The 17492-nt window shown below is 40.4% G+C and overlaps 1 protein-coding gene across 1 annotated transcript in view; it reads right to left on the reverse strand.

Moving 5' to 3' along the window:
• The window catches only part of PEPD (peptidase D), a 146990-nt gene that overhangs the window by 117958 nt on the left and 11540 nt on the right, over nucleotides 1-17492 (reverse strand). The window contains exons 4-6 of the mRNA XM_082290292.1: nucleotides 5771-5834; nucleotides 2336-2383; nucleotides 626-687 (exon numbers count right to left, since the gene is read on the reverse strand). Of these exons, the coding sequence (XP_082146418.1) occupies nucleotides 626-687; nucleotides 2336-2383; nucleotides 5771-5834 (174 nt within the window). The remainder of the gene's footprint in view (nucleotides 1-625; nucleotides 688-2335; nucleotides 2384-5770; nucleotides 5835-17492) is intronic.

A 17492-nucleotide genomic window follows, 5' to 3' on the forward strand; every position in this document is an offset into this window, starting at 1 on the left:
ATCCCAGAGCAAGCTGTGATGTATTTCTAATTACTGCACTTTCAAAATACTGCATGCAGGAAGACATTTTCACCCCACTAGTAGCCAAACTTCATAAAAAGACAGCATTAAGGGACACTAAAAGATCACATCTAGACAGAGGAATGATTATTCCTTTTTTTGTGATTTGTGATTTTATTTTACACCTGTAATGTAACGTTTTTTCAGAAGACTGTGCATACCAGAGTCCCTAATATCTAGATTAATAATGTGCAGGGAAATCAGTAAGAGAAAGAGGCTACTCTTAAAGATTAATTTTTCTGCAATCTGAAAATGAAATATTCCAATCCCCAAAGTGGAAATGGATGTATGAGGACGGGTCTATTTGGTTTTAAATAGCTACAGTAAACACAGACAAAGAGATAATTTGGATTAATTTAGATGCAAAAGAGATTTCAGAAAAAAAAAAACCCAACTGTATTTCAAGTCATTAGAAACATGCATCAAAATTTCTATGGAAATAAAATGTTTGGCATCTGATCTGCCATTCAACATTCTGCCATTGAGCAAAAAGATAATTTAAAATATAAAATGAATTCAACATAACTGTGTAACAATTAATGTACAAAAAAGCCGTGTCACTTACTGGCTGATCCCCTCAAATGAAGCTTCTTTGGAGACATTTCCACTATCAGTATTAACACCACGCTGGGAGGAAAAAGATTAAAAATACTATGACTCTGAGCCAAACACGGGTATTTAAAATTTAAATCATGGGGAGAACTTGATTGCAGTAAGTATTTGGGAAAACTTACACATAAGTTTACCTGAATCACTATAAATAAAAAGCCCCCAACTGTTTGATCAAACACAGTCCAGTATAAGAAATAATCAGTTCCATAGGAGACCAGCACAGAACTCAGGTGAGGATGTGCTGCTTAAGAAAAAGACAAACTTCCATTTCTAATGCCCTTATGTCTTGAGAGGGAGATGTGAGACCTGTAAAATAACTATACAGGGCAAGAGAATGAAAAATAGGCAAGTTTTCTTTTAAAGTAATTTAATATTAAAATAAATTATTGTGCCCTGCCCGGCAATGTTACTATTTAAATTTGCTTGCAGCTCCCCTACAGCTTTCCATTCAAGCAAGCAGCATAAGCAAGAGTATTCTGGCTGCCACACAGCAGATGAACACTTCTGACATGAGTCTGGGGAACCCTGCAGAGCAGCATTACAGTTCTGTATCTGGAATGAGACCAGAGGAGGAGAGGACCAGGTTTCCATTCAGCAGCAGACAGAGAAGTGCTCTTCCCTTCTCTGAACACTTCTTCATGGCAGTGGGAGGAATGTGAAAGCACCACAGCACCCTCCTCTCAGCCAAAAATTATGTGAAAATTCCTGATTACAACAGGATACTCCTAGAGTGATAACTACCCAACAACTCCATGTGAAGAAATGCACAGTAAGAAGCACAAGATGGTGAAACATTCCATTTCCCTCATTTCTCTTAAAGAACATGAAGCTAAGCCATAGGGGCATCTTTTAAGGGTATATGTGTGTATACAAATATAAACGAAAGAAAGACTGAAAACTCTTTAGGGCCTCTGTTCTTAGTGGATAAAGAATTCAGATCTGAGGCCATGTAACTTCCTGAAGAGGGACTTTTTTTTGTTAAGATTTCTGCCTGGTCTCTATCATGGGAAAACAAGAAATCCAGAAGCTGCCTCTGCATTTGCTGTAAGGGAAATCTCAGAGTCAGCAAAGAATTTCTACACAGATTGGAGACAATAAAACAGCTAGTGAGAGTTTACAAAACACCTGTAAAGCAGGGGAGCAGCTGGGAGAGAGGTGATGGGGAAGGAGTAACTCGCAGTCTTCACCTCCATTTGTTCATCCTTCTTCCAAAGAAATAAGCAAGCACCATTCAAAATATTTAGCAGGCATTTGATACTGCCTCGCTCCTCCCACAAGCTGTTCTTACTAAACCACTCTGTGCAGAAAAAATATTCCCTGAATCCTTGTGGGATTCCCACAGAAAAGCCCAAACATGCTCATGACATGACCAGAATAGCATAAAAGGAAAAAGGAGTTTGAAGTCAGGGTAGATAGGGTGGAGGCCATCATGGTCAATGGGCTTGTCATGTTTTACCAGAAAACCAGTACAGCTTTTGGCAGACAGAATGCAGACTGGATGAGGCCAGAGGCTACAAATCTAAAAATCTAGAAGACTAGATTTTTATACATGGGTGACTTCAAATTTGGTGTAAGATGGGGAGGAAAAAACAGAGAATGACAGTGCAAACAAATGCTGCATAAACTGGTATCCTTACTGAAGAAATTTCAGAATATGACTTACCAAAGTGAGAAGTACAGCAGGCTTCTTCAAAGCTAAGACACTGGATATCTAAAAAGAGGTGTTAGATTACTGTTATTTGTCTTTTTTTTCTTCCTCATAACCACATTGATATCAATTTCATCAATATTCACTGTATATAAAGTAAATGAGCTGCAAAGACAAAAATGTTCCTCTGATACCTTTCAGATATTGTAGTATTACTTGAGACATACAACAAGAGACAGTAGAATACAAAATATTGACAGAAATGCAGTGATCAAGTTGATGGTGTCCTTTAAAGACATAAATACCAACTATAACTCATGTCTACTGTCATCATTAGGAAGACACAACATAGGAGCCAAAAAATTGTAATGTCACACAGAAATAAGGAACACCAGGGTACTCTATCCTGCACATATAAAATTTACATTAGTATTGTAACATTACAATGTGTTAAATGCTTAGCAAAGAATATTTACTGTTACTGTCACTGGGTCACTTCTACTGACTCATCCTTTTATTAGGCTCCTTCAGCCTCCTTCAAACATTCACAAACTAAGAACAAAATCACTGGGCTTGTAGAGTGCTGGGCTTTCAGAGCAGTTGCAGAGGGGTGAGTGCTGAATTACACATATCTTGAGGCAATGAACACATGACACAGCTTCATGGAGCACAATTCTATCAACTTTAAACCACCTTAATAGCTACTGCTAATATTAACAAAAGAAAGTATATGGCAGTGAAGTTCAAAAATACCAATTCCACCCTTTTTTTTCATATCTTAATCTCATGAAGTATCAGGATGTCATAGGTTAGCAAGCATAGTCCCGGAAGGGGCGTCCTTGCTAAGGGGTGCTTACAGTTTCCTCTGGGAACTGATAGAACCTATCAGCTGGCCAGTTTGAATATGGACAATTCTCTAAGCCACTTAAAGTTGTGAACACCTCTGTGATCCACATTTAAGAATAGGCAAACTCCCCCTCCAAGCTCTCTCTCGTTTCCGGTGCTGGGACAGGTGGCTGCGGGCCCCGTGTGGGGGCCAGCGGGCCCGGCCAGGCCCTGCTTGGGCCAGGCCGGGCCGGGCCACGGCCATCCTGGAGCCATGGACCTGTTCCAGCCATGGAACCCCCCCCACTGCCTTGCCGTGGGCAGCCGGAGCGGCTCGGCTCTCCCCCCTCTCCACTGCGATAAGAAAAATTCAACATTCCAGCTGCAAAGCTGCAAGGCCGAGGTGAGATTAACCCTTTTACTGCTGTGAAGAGCTGAAAACCTGAGGGAAGAGAGAGAGGAGATGCTTAAAGCTGAAATTCTGTTGTGAAGCTATGATATATCAGAGTATCCTGTTGTAATTTCATGAAGATATGGGGGGTGGAGTGTTCAACTCGTAAGCAAAAGCACCTGCGCCGAGATAGGCAGATGCTGACGCAGCTGTAATTTCATGAGAAGTTTGGACAGGGAGAGATGAACCAGATGAGGACTTTTGCTCTAAACGGGAAAGGGGAAAACCTCAGTCCCTAGAGATGAACCAGATGAGGACTTTTGCTCCAAACGGGAAAGGAGAAAACCTCAGTACCTAGAGATGCTTCCAGAGATAGTCTTAATGATGAAGATGATGAAGACCCTTTGCTCCCAGGGAAGGAGAAGGGCCTCTGTTTTTGTTTCTGAACGGCTCAACCTTAAAATTGTACCCCAAGAAACTTCAAGAGTGGACCCTCGAAAGCAGTTGCGGGAAAAGCTGCAAGTCGGGGGAAAGGACTCACACGCAGGCAGAGAGACTCCTCTTCCTAAATGGACTGAACAATATTTGGAAGTGGGCGGCTGGCTCGTTGTGATAATGTTTTCATAGCATGAGCAAGAAGAGACTTCTCTTTCTAAATGGACTGAACAAGGTTATTATGGAAGTGGTAAACAGACTGAACATCTTAAGGGTTGTTTTTTCACATTGTCAGTGGGAGAAGGGAGGAAGGTGGGGGGAGGAGGAGAGTTCTGAAGGTGGTATAATTTTTTTTCTTCCCTCTTTTAGAGTTGTTAATAAACTTCTTTATATTCTTTCAAGTTTGGTGCCTGCTTTGCATTTCTCCTAATTCTTATCTCACAGCAGATAAACAGTAATGAGTATTTTGGACCAAACCACTACACTAAATTGGTGTTTCCGCCCGGTTAGCAAACCGAACCCGCGACACAGGATTACACACACATGTTGGTCATTCATTGACATAAAGCTGTTCTATAAAAAAGGCCCTGGCTGTCCTGATGGTGGAAAACCAACTCCTTGGCAAACAAGGCAAAAGTTATAGAAGAGAGCTGAACAGTTACGTTGCAAGCTTCAACAGCTTCTCACTTCAATACATGCAGTCCAGGTCAAAAGCAGCCTTCATTTTTTAATTTATTTACTGGTCCACATAAAGAGCTCTTTTTCCCATCAATGAAGTTTTTAAGCAGTAAAGAAGAAGAGAACAGAACTGCAATAAAGATAACTGTTGCAGAAAGTGACCCAAAACTACTAAAGGTGAATGTGATTTTTAAAGTGTGATTTTTAAAAATAAAACATGTATTTCCACTTGCAATTTTCACCATCTGACAGATGAGCACTGGAGCACCTGAACACTACGTGACTCCAACTCACACATGGCAAAAATCAACCTCTCCATAGCTCCCTCCACTCCCAGCTTCTGACATAGAGATCAAACTTCATTTTGCAGCTGGACTCATCATGAAAATTAAATGAAACCTCCTCACAGCTGATGAGAGCAAAACTTTTGGTCTAGAGAGTCAGTGTTCTACAGGAGCAGAAGAATCAGAGGAGTCTTCTTCAAGCTGCTCTCCATGGAAGTCACACACAGAGCTTGGCAGGAATACTGTCCTCACCTGCTGAGCCTTCCTACCAAAGAAACAATCGCTGGCCAGGTGCACAAGTGTACAAACATCTGCTCAGAAATTAAATCAGAAACCTAACTAAGCAAGGCACACTAGCATCTAGAAATGTGAATATATTTGCTTATTCAAGTAATAAGATGATTCTACAGAAAACAAGAGTGAGGCAGGCAGCCTTTCCCAACAGCTTTTTGGAGGCATAAAATGAATGAAGGCTCCCAAGACAGAGCTAGGACATGCAACCTCCTTGACAGCAATCTCCTCAAATCTCCAAGGCATGGCAAAAAGTTTATTTAGTGACATGTTTCATTTGGATAAAGCCACGAACTAACATGTCTCATCATGCACAGAACATGTTTATGAGACTGCCTTTGGATTAAGAACTGTGTTCAGATCAAAAGAGAAGCTTAAAAGTGCTTTGTAAGATAAAAGGACATTTTCCAGTAACAGGGAAGGAAGAGAAGATCCAACCGAGTCAGGAGACATCCAGTAAGAAGAGGACTAAAATTATGCAAAGTCATTGCCACTCACTGATTTTGTATTCACAGAGAAAGGTAATCAGAAGCACAGACAACTCACCTCGGTCACATAGTGGACTTCATCCACAGCATATTTGTTCTTGAAGAATTCAGGGGGATGAATCCTTTGGAAAACAACAAAAAGAAACATTTGCGTTTAGCTTTGCTATTATATTTAATAAGGCCACAGACAAAGAAATAATACTCTTTACTATCACAACAATAGAATCGGATATGAGGAATGTTTTAATAATCTTATCTTTGACTCTATTTCTCAAAATAGGAGATTACACAGAAAGTTGCCACGACTACAAAAATCAGTGTGTTTTAATCCAGTCCATGCTTAGACTGCACGGTCTCCTCTGAACGAAAGTGGTTTTTTCCCATTCTATGCAAGACAGTTTTGTTAAAGACTTTTGCCATGTCATTTATACACAACTTTTCAATTCAACAAACTTTGGAAGTATGTGGAAATAACAAAAGACCAGTCTGCCCTATGTTACATTCAAAGAATGAATAAAACATTCATTTTTTACCCTGGGAACTGCTCTAGCAGACTGAGAGCTATTAAGACACGAGCTCTGCTGCCTCTATTCCTCAGGACACCAGAGATCCACTCCTCTAACCCAACAGAGTGAGCAACTGTAGATACAAAAATGCTGCTAGCAAGGATTTTCTTGCTATTTTCTAAGTCTGTGAGAGACTTTTCTCTCTCACCAAAGTCATAGCAGAGTTATGTAAACAATCCAGCCACCTGCAACCTTGAAAAGTCTTGTTTATGGTATAGTAGGAAAATATTTTGACAATGGATGTTTTAGGATTTTAGCCAATCACCCCAAGCAAGGGGTGGCTGGTCCTTTGTCCAATTAGACTATGAAGAAAAAAGTCTATAAAAGAGTTAGTAAAATAATTAAATAAATCAATCTTGCTGCACAATTCCTGCCTGTTGGTTCTTCTCCTCCTCCTCCTCCTCCCTATGGCTGCGGGACATGGTGATATACCCTAGGGCCCAGGCCTGGGGTAATAGGCAACTTTACATGTTCATGTCCAAAACTAAATCTCTTCAACTCTTTTCTCCTGATATCCAGCCAGACATTTTTCTAAAGGCAAGAAGAACGTGAAGGATCTGCATGCAGTCAGTCCCTCCAGGGCTCTCCCGCTGGCTTCTGTACCAGTGCCTGTACTGTTGCTCATTCCTTGACCATATGGTAGCAGTCAGTTATTCAGAAGACTTCAGTCTCTGATTATAATCTCCATTTTCCCAAAACTGAAATAAATACAACCTCTGTAATCCTGAAAATGTTATCTCAAAATAATAATAATTGAAAAAAAATTTTAAAAAAGAAAAAAAAAAAAAAAAAAGGAAAAAAAAAAATCACGCAGTTTACATCATTCCACAGAGTGAAGAAAACAGGAGGAAAAAAAACATGGCTGGAAAGTGCTGGAGTCTGGGGGATCCCAGGTATTTTGCTTCCTGAGCAACAGCAGGAGAGCAGGTGGTGCATGCAGGATCAAAGCTCCAACTATGTAAACATTACACAACAAGAGCACAAGACCATCAGGGGAAAGAATAAATGAGGCTGGAGGCCAAAGAGCATTTCTAAGCTTGCAGTGAGGATCAGCAGAAGTGGTGGGACAAACAGCTCAGCACCCTGAGGAGCTGCTCCACACCAAAGGCACGTGCCAGAGCTGCTGGCAGTACCAAGAGGCTGGAGCACTGCCTTATGCCAATTTTTTCAATCTTGTGTGCTCCTCTACCATTTACATTTCTTCATGCTCCAAACAGTACTGGGCTGTGACATGAACCACAACATGAAACTGTTTATGGTGTTCTCAAGTAGTAAATCACAGATTTTAAAAAATTTATTATCTGTGAAAATACTACTCAAAAGTAACACAAAACTATCTCATTATGTGTTTCCTTTTGCAATACTCCTTCTGTAGACTCTTCCTATCAGTGACAGAGATTTCAAAGCAATTATCATTTATCTTTTCTCCCTGGCTTATTTCGCACACAATTTAAAAAACTCCACTATATCCTCTTATCTTTATATACCCTCTATATTACAGTTCCCTCACCTCCAACTTTTGGGTACTCTGTTTCTCCTACAGGTATCTCTTTATTCTTCCTTCATTCCTCACACACTGAAGTATTTTTATAATCCAGAAACATGATGAACAGATTTAGCACCTTCCAGTTTTGTTCTCTTTCACAGTTTTAACCAATTCATCTGGTATCAGAAGAATCCCAACTGTAAAACCAGCTAATGTATGGCCAATGGTAATTTATGGTAACATATGCTCTTTAGAGCAAAACATCCAAAGCACCTTTTTATAATTAGCTGCAATGTTTAAATCAAATAACTGTTTAAGGTAAATATTTCATAAAAGTATACCCACAAGTGTGCTGGATTTTACTGACTTCATTTAATGCAATTAAAGTAAGAATAGGTCTCATTTTCCACCACTCCAATAAGAAAACTTCTTTCTTTTCACAAGCTCTTTCTCAACTCCTTTTTTGTTCTTGTTGTTGCTAGCTGCCTCCTACAATTGCGTAGCCCACAGCACACTGCTGCGAATTTAATTCTTGGGTTACGGTTAATATTAATCCGTTCCAGCTTTAATCCCTCCAACATCTCTTTCTATGTACACTATGACTCTTTTGAGGAACAAACGTAGCTCATCATTCTTTCAAGGCTGAGGAATTTTTCTCTAAAAGAAAGAGAACAGCAGTTTCTCACAATCCTCCATCCTCTCCCTCAGCTGTTAAAATAGGTCATCTTTGAGATACTTTTGACTCCATCACACCTAATGACAAGCTGCCAGGATTCCCAGATGTGTACCTCCCTGCTCATCTTTTTGCTATCTCACTCAAAAGTCGGCAAGACTTTTAGCATGAAGTTGAGAGCCAGACTTCTCAGCTCCTCTCTGAAGCACTCACAGCTCTGCCTCACTTTTTTTATACAGTCATTTAGCACCTCTGACTAGACGGAAAAATAAATTCATATACACTTCCCACAAACTACCATCCCACGAGAGCCATGATGCTCCAGAGATGAAGCTGCCTCTCCCACTGGGAAGATTTCTGCTAAGACCAACTGTGTTGCAGAAGCACAGAGGTGCAAGGAAAAAGTGTACATGAAGTCTATATTAGAGCCAAAAAATTCTATGCTGTCAGATATAGAAAAGCAGTATAGAAAGCAACCAAAGGTCAGGGAGAAAGAGAATCAAAACAAGAAAAAAGCAGGCCAAGGGAGGGAATTCTGCCCCTCAGCCCCGCCCAGGTGAGACCCCACCTTGCAGAGCTGCCCCAGCCCTGGGGCCAGCACAGGAAGGAGCTGGAGCTGCTGCACAGAGCCCAGAGGAGGCAGCAGCATGAGCAGAGGGATGGAGCAGCTCTGCTGGGAGGAAAGGCTGTGAGAGCTGGGATTGCTCGGCCTGCAGAGGAGAAGCTTCAGGGTGACTTAACTGCAGCCTTCCTGTGCCTGAAGGATCAACAAGGAAGATGGAGAAAGTCTATTTACAAGAGCCTGGAGTGACAGGACAAGGGGGAATGGCTTCCAACTGACAGAGGGCAGGGCTAGATGGGATACTGGGAAGAAATTCCTCCCTGTGCGGGTGCTGAGTTCCTGGCACAGGGTGCCCAAAGCAGCTGTGGCTGCCCCATCCCTGGAAGTGTCCAAGGTCAGGCTGGATGGGGCTGTGAGCAACCTGGGACACTGGAAGGTGTCCCTGCCCATGGTGGGGGGTTGGAACTTACTGATCTTGAAGGTCCCTTCCAACCCAGGCCATTCTGTGATTCGGTGATCCACAATGGAACCTCTCCATATTCTCTCTACTCTCTTCCATTTTTTCCCCAGTTTAGTGGGGCTCAATGAAAGATAATTATGCACAACATGGTAGTTACTCTAAAAAGTACCAGTGCAGAGTTCCTGAGCAGATACAGGGCTCAGTACCTATTTTTATCCAATTTGAATGCAAAAGATGCGAAAGTCTAGCACTGATCACCATTGTCACAGGGTATCTTCCATGAAATGCTCTCTGGCATAATCTAAATCAGAAATTACATTCAGTTATCATAATTTCAAGTACATCTGACGCTTCCCAGGGATGAGGAGTGCTTCTCTCTACAAATGACTCTCAAGAAGCTAGAGTAACTTAACTGGTTACAACTTACAGGTTTGGCTTTGTCATTTTTAACAATGCTATGGGCTGCCAGTTTCAGAATTCTGATTAATCACTGCAGAGACTACATGCAAAAAAAAAAAAAAAACCCACAGCAAGCCATAAATTAATCAGAAGGATAACCCAAGTGGAAGATATGATCCCAGATATTATTGAATCATGTCTCTTTACCTATACAAAAATAAACCCCAACCCTTTTGTGAACAGATGTGAACAGAAGCAATGACCTAATTTTTACAGGCTTCAGGCAGAATCCTGTAAAGAAGAAGAAGGGGTGTGCAAAATTGTTTAGATTCCCTGACAACACAACTTGGAAAAACCCACAGAGAATAATGCACATCAGCCCTAAAAAGGCTCAATATCCTTTCCCTATTGTTTTATAACTCCAGCCAAGCAAATACCAGTGTTAATTAGAATTGTCAATAGTTAACTTCCAGAATAACAGGAGTCATCATTTTACTTTAAAATGGAAATAAACAACTCCAAACTCCTGGAACATGCCCATGTACGCATGGCCAAGCATCTAGGCAAAAATCTGGCATCTCAGAGTACATGGCCATTAGAAAGAAAATGTAAGAGTCCTGCACTGATGTTAATTTACATGAATATGGTCCTCATTTTTCTGATTTTCAGCCACAAAGGACCCCTTAAACAAGAGACTGTCTCTAGTTCACCACTTACAATTCATCCCAATTTCCGGTGAAAAAGCTTGAGTTATTTTGAGTTAAACATTAAAGCTGTTTACTTTCTGCTGATGTTTCCCATGAAACTCATCTCTCTTCTATGTTTTTCTACCCCATCTAGATCACCTACTTGGTTTCTTACTCTCAGGATTTTCACAGTGACTGGGAAATGCTGAAGATGGCCTAAAGATGCGAAGCTATGTTTTAAGAAGATCTGAATTCTGATACACTGCCTTATTTTAACAGCTATGGTTTTATTTAAGCACCAAATGTTGAAGATTCATCCTTCAATGATAACAAGTGACAGCTTTATTTTAAACAAAATTCTACTGAGGTAGCAATGGGAAAAATAGGTGGGGGAGCAGCAGCAAAACCTTCACTGTAAAAATACAGTGTGAAACATTAAGTCAAAGAGTAAATTAATACCTTACTATAACTGTACTTCATTTCTCTTATACACATTTATCAAACACAAAAACCACCAGTAAAAGTGTAAGGGAGCATAGTATTAAAAGCTAGTAATCATAGATCCTAGTCTGTTATTCATCTTAGTGAAAAAATCCAAGTTTAGAATAAACTTTTCCATTTGGTTTCACTAAATTCACAGTGGCACACGATGGCATGTTTAAAAACCAACATGCTTCACCAAATCACACCACCTCAGATTTTCCCAGACTACAGTACTAGGACTGCCTCCACTTAGATGTGATCCTCAAATAGGAATATAACACTGACTCCTCTGTTTATCCATCAGTAAGATGAACAGCTATGACAGCTCTGTGTAGCTATAAATACAAAAAAAAATTATTTTAAAGCTTTTACATATTTGGACAAAATTCAAATCACGATTTCTTTGCAGTAGTTTATCAACCATGTTATATTTCCACTTTAAACCAAATAAAAACTCAGTCTCATTGTCTAAAAACATTTTAAACCTGTTGTTCATTATATTGCACAAGAATTCATAACATCTCTCAGGATTCAAATCTTAAGAGAGCTGTACAAATGTGACATTACTGTAAGAATTCTATTAAGCAACATTTCTTTGTATGCTAAAGGACTCTGGAGCAATAGCCTTGTAATACCAACATGATAAAAAGTGTTCTAGTTTTCAGAACTGTATTCAGAAGAGAGGTAAAATGAGATGGATCTACATCACAAATGCCAAAGAAAAACTGTGAACAGAATTTATAGCAGCTGATAGCTATTCCTGAAAGAAATGCATCTAAGCCAACTGCTAATATATTTGCAGCCTAATTGCTGATATACATATATATGCTTTCATTTGCATCTAAACATTTGTCCAAACTTCAATATATTTAACAGTTATTCCTAAAGGTTGCTTTGTATTTTCATGTTTCAATGCTTCTAGGACAGATTTTCAGTTTTTAGTTTTTACAGTGGATCAGCTCTAAAATAAAATTCAGCTTTTCCTGAAGTAGTCTGATTTAGCTTTTCTTCAGCATTTCAGTTGGAGTTCCTAGTTCAAGATTACTTATCTTACTGCATAGCCTAGAATGTAAAATACTCATGTGGGGAAAAAAATATTCCAAATGGTACGTTCACTATGAATATTAAACAAATTATACACCCTTATTGTTACGAATTGAATGGTTTCAGAGAATTCTTTAAGTCCTCACATCTGGCCTTGTCTGTGTTTTGCAGCTATTATGGAAGAAGGTGTCTTACTCCACTGTTACGTATAAAAGGAAGCAATAGGTGTAGCCTACAATAAGCACCAATGTGATGAAACTGCTCTTCTGCAAAATGAAATACTAATTTAATATCAAGTGGCACAGACAACAAAGCAGTATTCGAGATGGCTGACCACACATGCTATCACTGAACATATATTAGGGCAAATAATGAGAATTACCTACAATTTCTAATACCTGTATCTGGCTTTAGGGAAAAAAAAAAAAAAAAAGGCCAAAAAGGCCAAAAAACAAACAAATAAACAAACAAAAAACCCACCAAAAAACTCCCAACCAACCAACAAAAACCAACAGTATTAACTTAATGTGTTTTTTTAAAAGGAGCAGTAGGAAGCCTAAAATAACCAGTCAACAACCATTTTGAGGAACTCCTAGTATGTCAGGGAGGAAGACAGCAAGTACTGACACAAAGCAACATTCCATGCTAAAGACTCTCTCCTACAATTAAAACACAGATCCACAAGTCTTATTGTCTTTTGGATCCACAGCTCCTGGTAAATACCAGAAAGTGATATTCTCACCAGCAGTAATTAAAAGCAAGAATTAACATGGTTGGAACAGTAACAGAATAGACCAGTAACAAAGACTTCTACACAATAATGTTCAGGGTTACAGTACTCTCTTAATAGGTTCTACAAGTTTTATTGCCTAAAATACATGAAAAATATACCAAGCTTGTATCACAAAATAAGGAGAGGATGATTCTTGATGCACTGAGACAGAAAGGCTAAAACTAGTGAACTTCACAGTAAAGCTTTCTGCTTCTTCCATTCAACCCTGACTTTCACATTCAGAGTAACAGATATAAAACACCACTTTATGGCAAAATCACTTTGTCTTGAGCAAATTAAATGCCTACATTATCCTGCAGGTAGTGCCTGTACGTGGCACTGCAGCATGCACGCACTTACTGCCAGCAAGTCATGGCATGAGTTACATCACATTCTTCCTCACTTAAATAAGGGAAAGCACATGCACAAGGAGAAAACTGGACAAGCATAATCTTCAGCAACTGAAGTTCTACACAGTCAACAACTCATTTCTCAGTCCTTGCTAGAATGAGCTTAAAGCAGAGTACAAGTTTCAGAGAGACTGCAGACACAGAATAACAACCCTGGCAAAATTTAAAGCAGAAGAATACAAATACATTAGAAAATGTTAAGGCGAAAAGGGATCCAAAAGCAATGTTTTAATGCTGTCAGAGATTCACCAATAAACTCCCTTCTCATTACAATATCATCAAGTTAACAGATGGCAAAGCATTAACCAAACAAGAGAGTGTCAAGAACTGCTAGGAAGAACAACACAGCACACTTTACAAGACACCAGCAGATGTTCCTGATTTTGTCCAAAAAAATGCCATCACCTTTGTATTCCAAAGGAATTTCACTATCTCAAACAAGAAGATTAAAAGGCATCAAGCTAGATTTAAAACAAAACAGTACTAACGGGCTTGCTGGCATCACAGACAGCCTCCAGCAATGTTTTGACTACCTTAATGGTACTCCCTTTCCACAATTCTCTAGATTGCTGCTACGTTCTTTGAAAGCCAAAACTACCTGTACACATGGAAAATCAGACTCCTTGCCCCTTTTGATACAGTCGACAATAAGATGGATTCTGAGAAAATAAAGGACTTTAAAAGAAATCAAGCTGAAGATGACAACTGAACCTGATCTGACTGGAAAACAAGCAGGACTGTAAGAGAAGCCCCATCTGTCTGAGGGGTAGAACAGTAGAGTCCACAAGCATGAAGCTGGACACAAGGTGCTGGGTATGTGATACTGGACTTCCCACTGCTACACACAGATCATGCAGAATCAGAATAACTAGGAGCAAGAATACAGGCCATTGGACTTAGGATATCTGAAATAAAGTATCGAGGAGAACGTCACAATTAGTGCTAGTAGAAGCCAAACACTGACCTACCAATTTCATCTGCTTCAAGTACACAGTCTCACTGCTCCTGCTCAGTTATTCCCACTACAGGTATTCCCAAAAGATGAACAGTTCTTTAGACTTTCTATAAATTCTACCTCAAGCAGCAGTGTCTCAATTAGACATTTAAGAGATACTATCAAGAGCTACCCGACAAAAACACAGAAAACTTGCAATTGGTAACCTTTGCTTTATTTCTCTCTGCAAATAAAATTCTTCCTTGGAGTCAAGGGCTCTATACAGAGAGAAATGTGACTAAGGAAATGTTTACACACTGAAATCCCCAAAAGATAGTCTTGTAGCATTAAACTGATGACAAATACTCATTAGAAAGCTCTCTTCTCAAATAAAAAGAGCACAAGAATTACAGTGGTTAAGATACTAAGTGTAATTTCTAGGTCACTATATAGAAAGTGTTCCACTCAAACACTGGTCTCAATTCAAGCTTCTTAAAGAAAGTTACACATCAAATATGTCAATAGCAGATGTTCTGCTTGTACTTTGGAAAAACACCAATATTAGAGGGGAAACAAGTAATACCTAATATCCCACAAGAAAGTACTATAGCAAGCTCTGGAATGTGAGTAGCATGTCTCACAGCTCCCATATTAATCAGTAAGAGAATGAGACGAAGCAGCACTGATTTTTACAGCAGCACTGGATGACTTGAACAGCTTTAAGAAGGAAGGGGATGGTAACATTCCCATTTTACAACTTGTAAGGAAAGCTAAATGACAAAGAAATTAAATGAACTTGACACAACTCAATGGGCACAAAGAAAAGACAAAATCTACCCTTGTACACAGTGCCCTACCCACTACATCACCTTGCCCCTGCCAGACAAAGAAGTATCTGGTGTCCCCCAGGACTGGGGTTGTGGCTACCTGCTCTGACTGCCAGACCTCCAGCAAGGGGTACACAGCAGTAAAACACAGTCTGCCTGCTTTACACTCACATTTAGCTTTTAAGAAGCATTAATACTAATGATACATTTCTCTAACATATTTTAACAGAACAGTTGGGTTTGTTTTTTCTTTTCTGTTTATCAACAGAGACCACACTCTTTCAGGGAGTCCTTCCTGAGCATAGAGGTCACAGGGAATAAAAAACACAAGGAAAACAGTTAACATCAAGAGCTAAGAACGTGGAATTTTAGAAGTGCAAGAATAGAGGAACCACTGTAGGTATTTCACTTGAGATTTTTTTCACTGAAGCACCTTCCCAAATGCAGGGCAACAAGAAGGAGAGCTCTGCCCTCAGGCCAGGCAGTGGCACAGCAGAAGGCAGTGTGGAGGTGCAGAGCCTTGTTGGAGCACTGCTGGCAAACCCCCATGGACATTTCTTTTGCTGCAGCTCACCTTCCTACCAGCAGCAGGTTTTTTGAAGAAAAACACAGGGCATGCCTGATAAAAAAAACCCCTTAGATTCTCTGATACTTCAAAATGTTATCAGGAGTTTATATCACCGAACTCGGTACTCCTGGTAGCACATTACATAAAGTATAAAATAAGAAATGCCTGGTGGGAGTTATCAACATTCCCTGTCACACCACAGGAATGAGACGTGCTAGCTCATTCTGTGGTTTGAAGCCACATCTGGATATTAAAAAACTCGGGTAGAGCATCGTCAAACAGATTTGCTTAGTGCTGCTTCTTTTCTCAATATGCCTGAATCAAAAAGAGGAGAGGAAAAAGAAGCACTTTTAACACTCGAGCATCCACTTAAAGGTGTATGCTGGTAGAGATGGCCAATCAATGGACTGATACAAATTGCTATTATGGTTTCAAGCCTTCTCAACAAGAAACTTAAGGTGTTGAAGAAAGCAGTAAGAAAGCAAAGATTTATAAAAATAATTACTGAAGTAAAAGTCATAAAAACAACGCACATTCCTCCCAAAGCAAGCAAGGCTTGTGGACAGTGAGAATACTGGGACAATGACTAAACTGAGCATTTGAGAAGTCTAAGCATTTGATCAGTGCTTTTAGAGCAAACAATTGTCAGTAAAGCAGCAAGAGCAAGCCAGACATTAATTATACTGAAAATGGAATTTTTATCCACAGAGAAATTGGGCAGCAGGCCCATGGGATTCTCATGAGGTTTAACAAGACCAAGTGCTGGAGCTGCATCTGTGTTGGGGCAATCCTCGGGACCAATCCAGGCTGGGAATGAACAGGTCAAGAGCAGCCCTGGGAGAAGGACTTGGGGATGCTGGTGGGTGAGGGCTGGCCCTACCCCAGCTGTGTGTGCTGGGACCCAGAAACCCCTGTGCCCTGGGCTGACTGCCCAGTGTGGGCAGCAGAGGATGGTGGAATTCTTCCCCTCTGCCCCACTCAGGTGAGACCCCACCTGCAGAGCTGCTGGAGAGAGTCCAGAGGAGGCAGCAGCATGATCAGAGGGCTGGGACAACTGGGATTGTTCAGCCTGCAGAGGAGAAGCTTCAGGGTGACTTAATTGCAGCCTTCCAGTGCCTGAAGGATCAACAAGGAAGATGGAGAAAGTCTATTTACAAGAGCCTGGAGTGACAGGACAAGGGGGAATGGCTTCCAACTGACAGAGGGCAGGGCTAGATGGGATACTGGGAAGAAATTCCTCCCTGTGCGGGTGCTGAGTTCCTGGCACAGGGTGCCCAAAGCAGCTGTGGCTGCCCCATCCCTGGAAGTGTCCAAGGTTAGGCTGGATGGGGCTGTGAGCAACCTGGGACACTGGAAGGTGTCCCTGCCCATGGTGGGGGGTTGGAACTTACTGATCTTGAAGGTCCCTTCCAACCCAGGCCATTCTGTGATTTTATAACATACAATAATAAATGAATGGGGGACAAGAAATGGAAATCACTGTACCAGGGAGAGAACTGGAATCATGAAAAATAAGCAGCCTGGAGAATTACACAAGTAACTCTCGTCAATCAAAGGCCCAGCTTTATTGTGCAGTTTTGAAAGGATCAGATGAAGGGTAAAGCAACAGATGTACTACCTGAATAATAGTAAAATATTTGACAAAAATCTCTCTCAAGACTGTTTACTCTCCAAAATCAACTCAAATTGGCTTGGACAGAAACACTACAATGTAACCTGAAACCAAATGACTAGTCATAATAAAAAATGGAAAAGCCTAAAGCAGAAAATAAAAATAAATAAATAGATAAAAAGATGAGCATTCCCCAGGGTGGGAAACCCTCCAACTGCCACACTGAGAAGTGCTGTGTCAATTTACACTGATGTTCCCAGAAGTTAAAGCAATAAACAGAAATGGACTGCAAGTCTTG

Source organism: Coloeus monedula (genome assembly GCF_965178545.1).
Source record: "Coloeus monedula genome assembly, chromosome: 13".
NCBI lineage: Eukaryota > Metazoa > Chordata > Aves > Passeriformes > Corvidae > Coloeus > Coloeus monedula.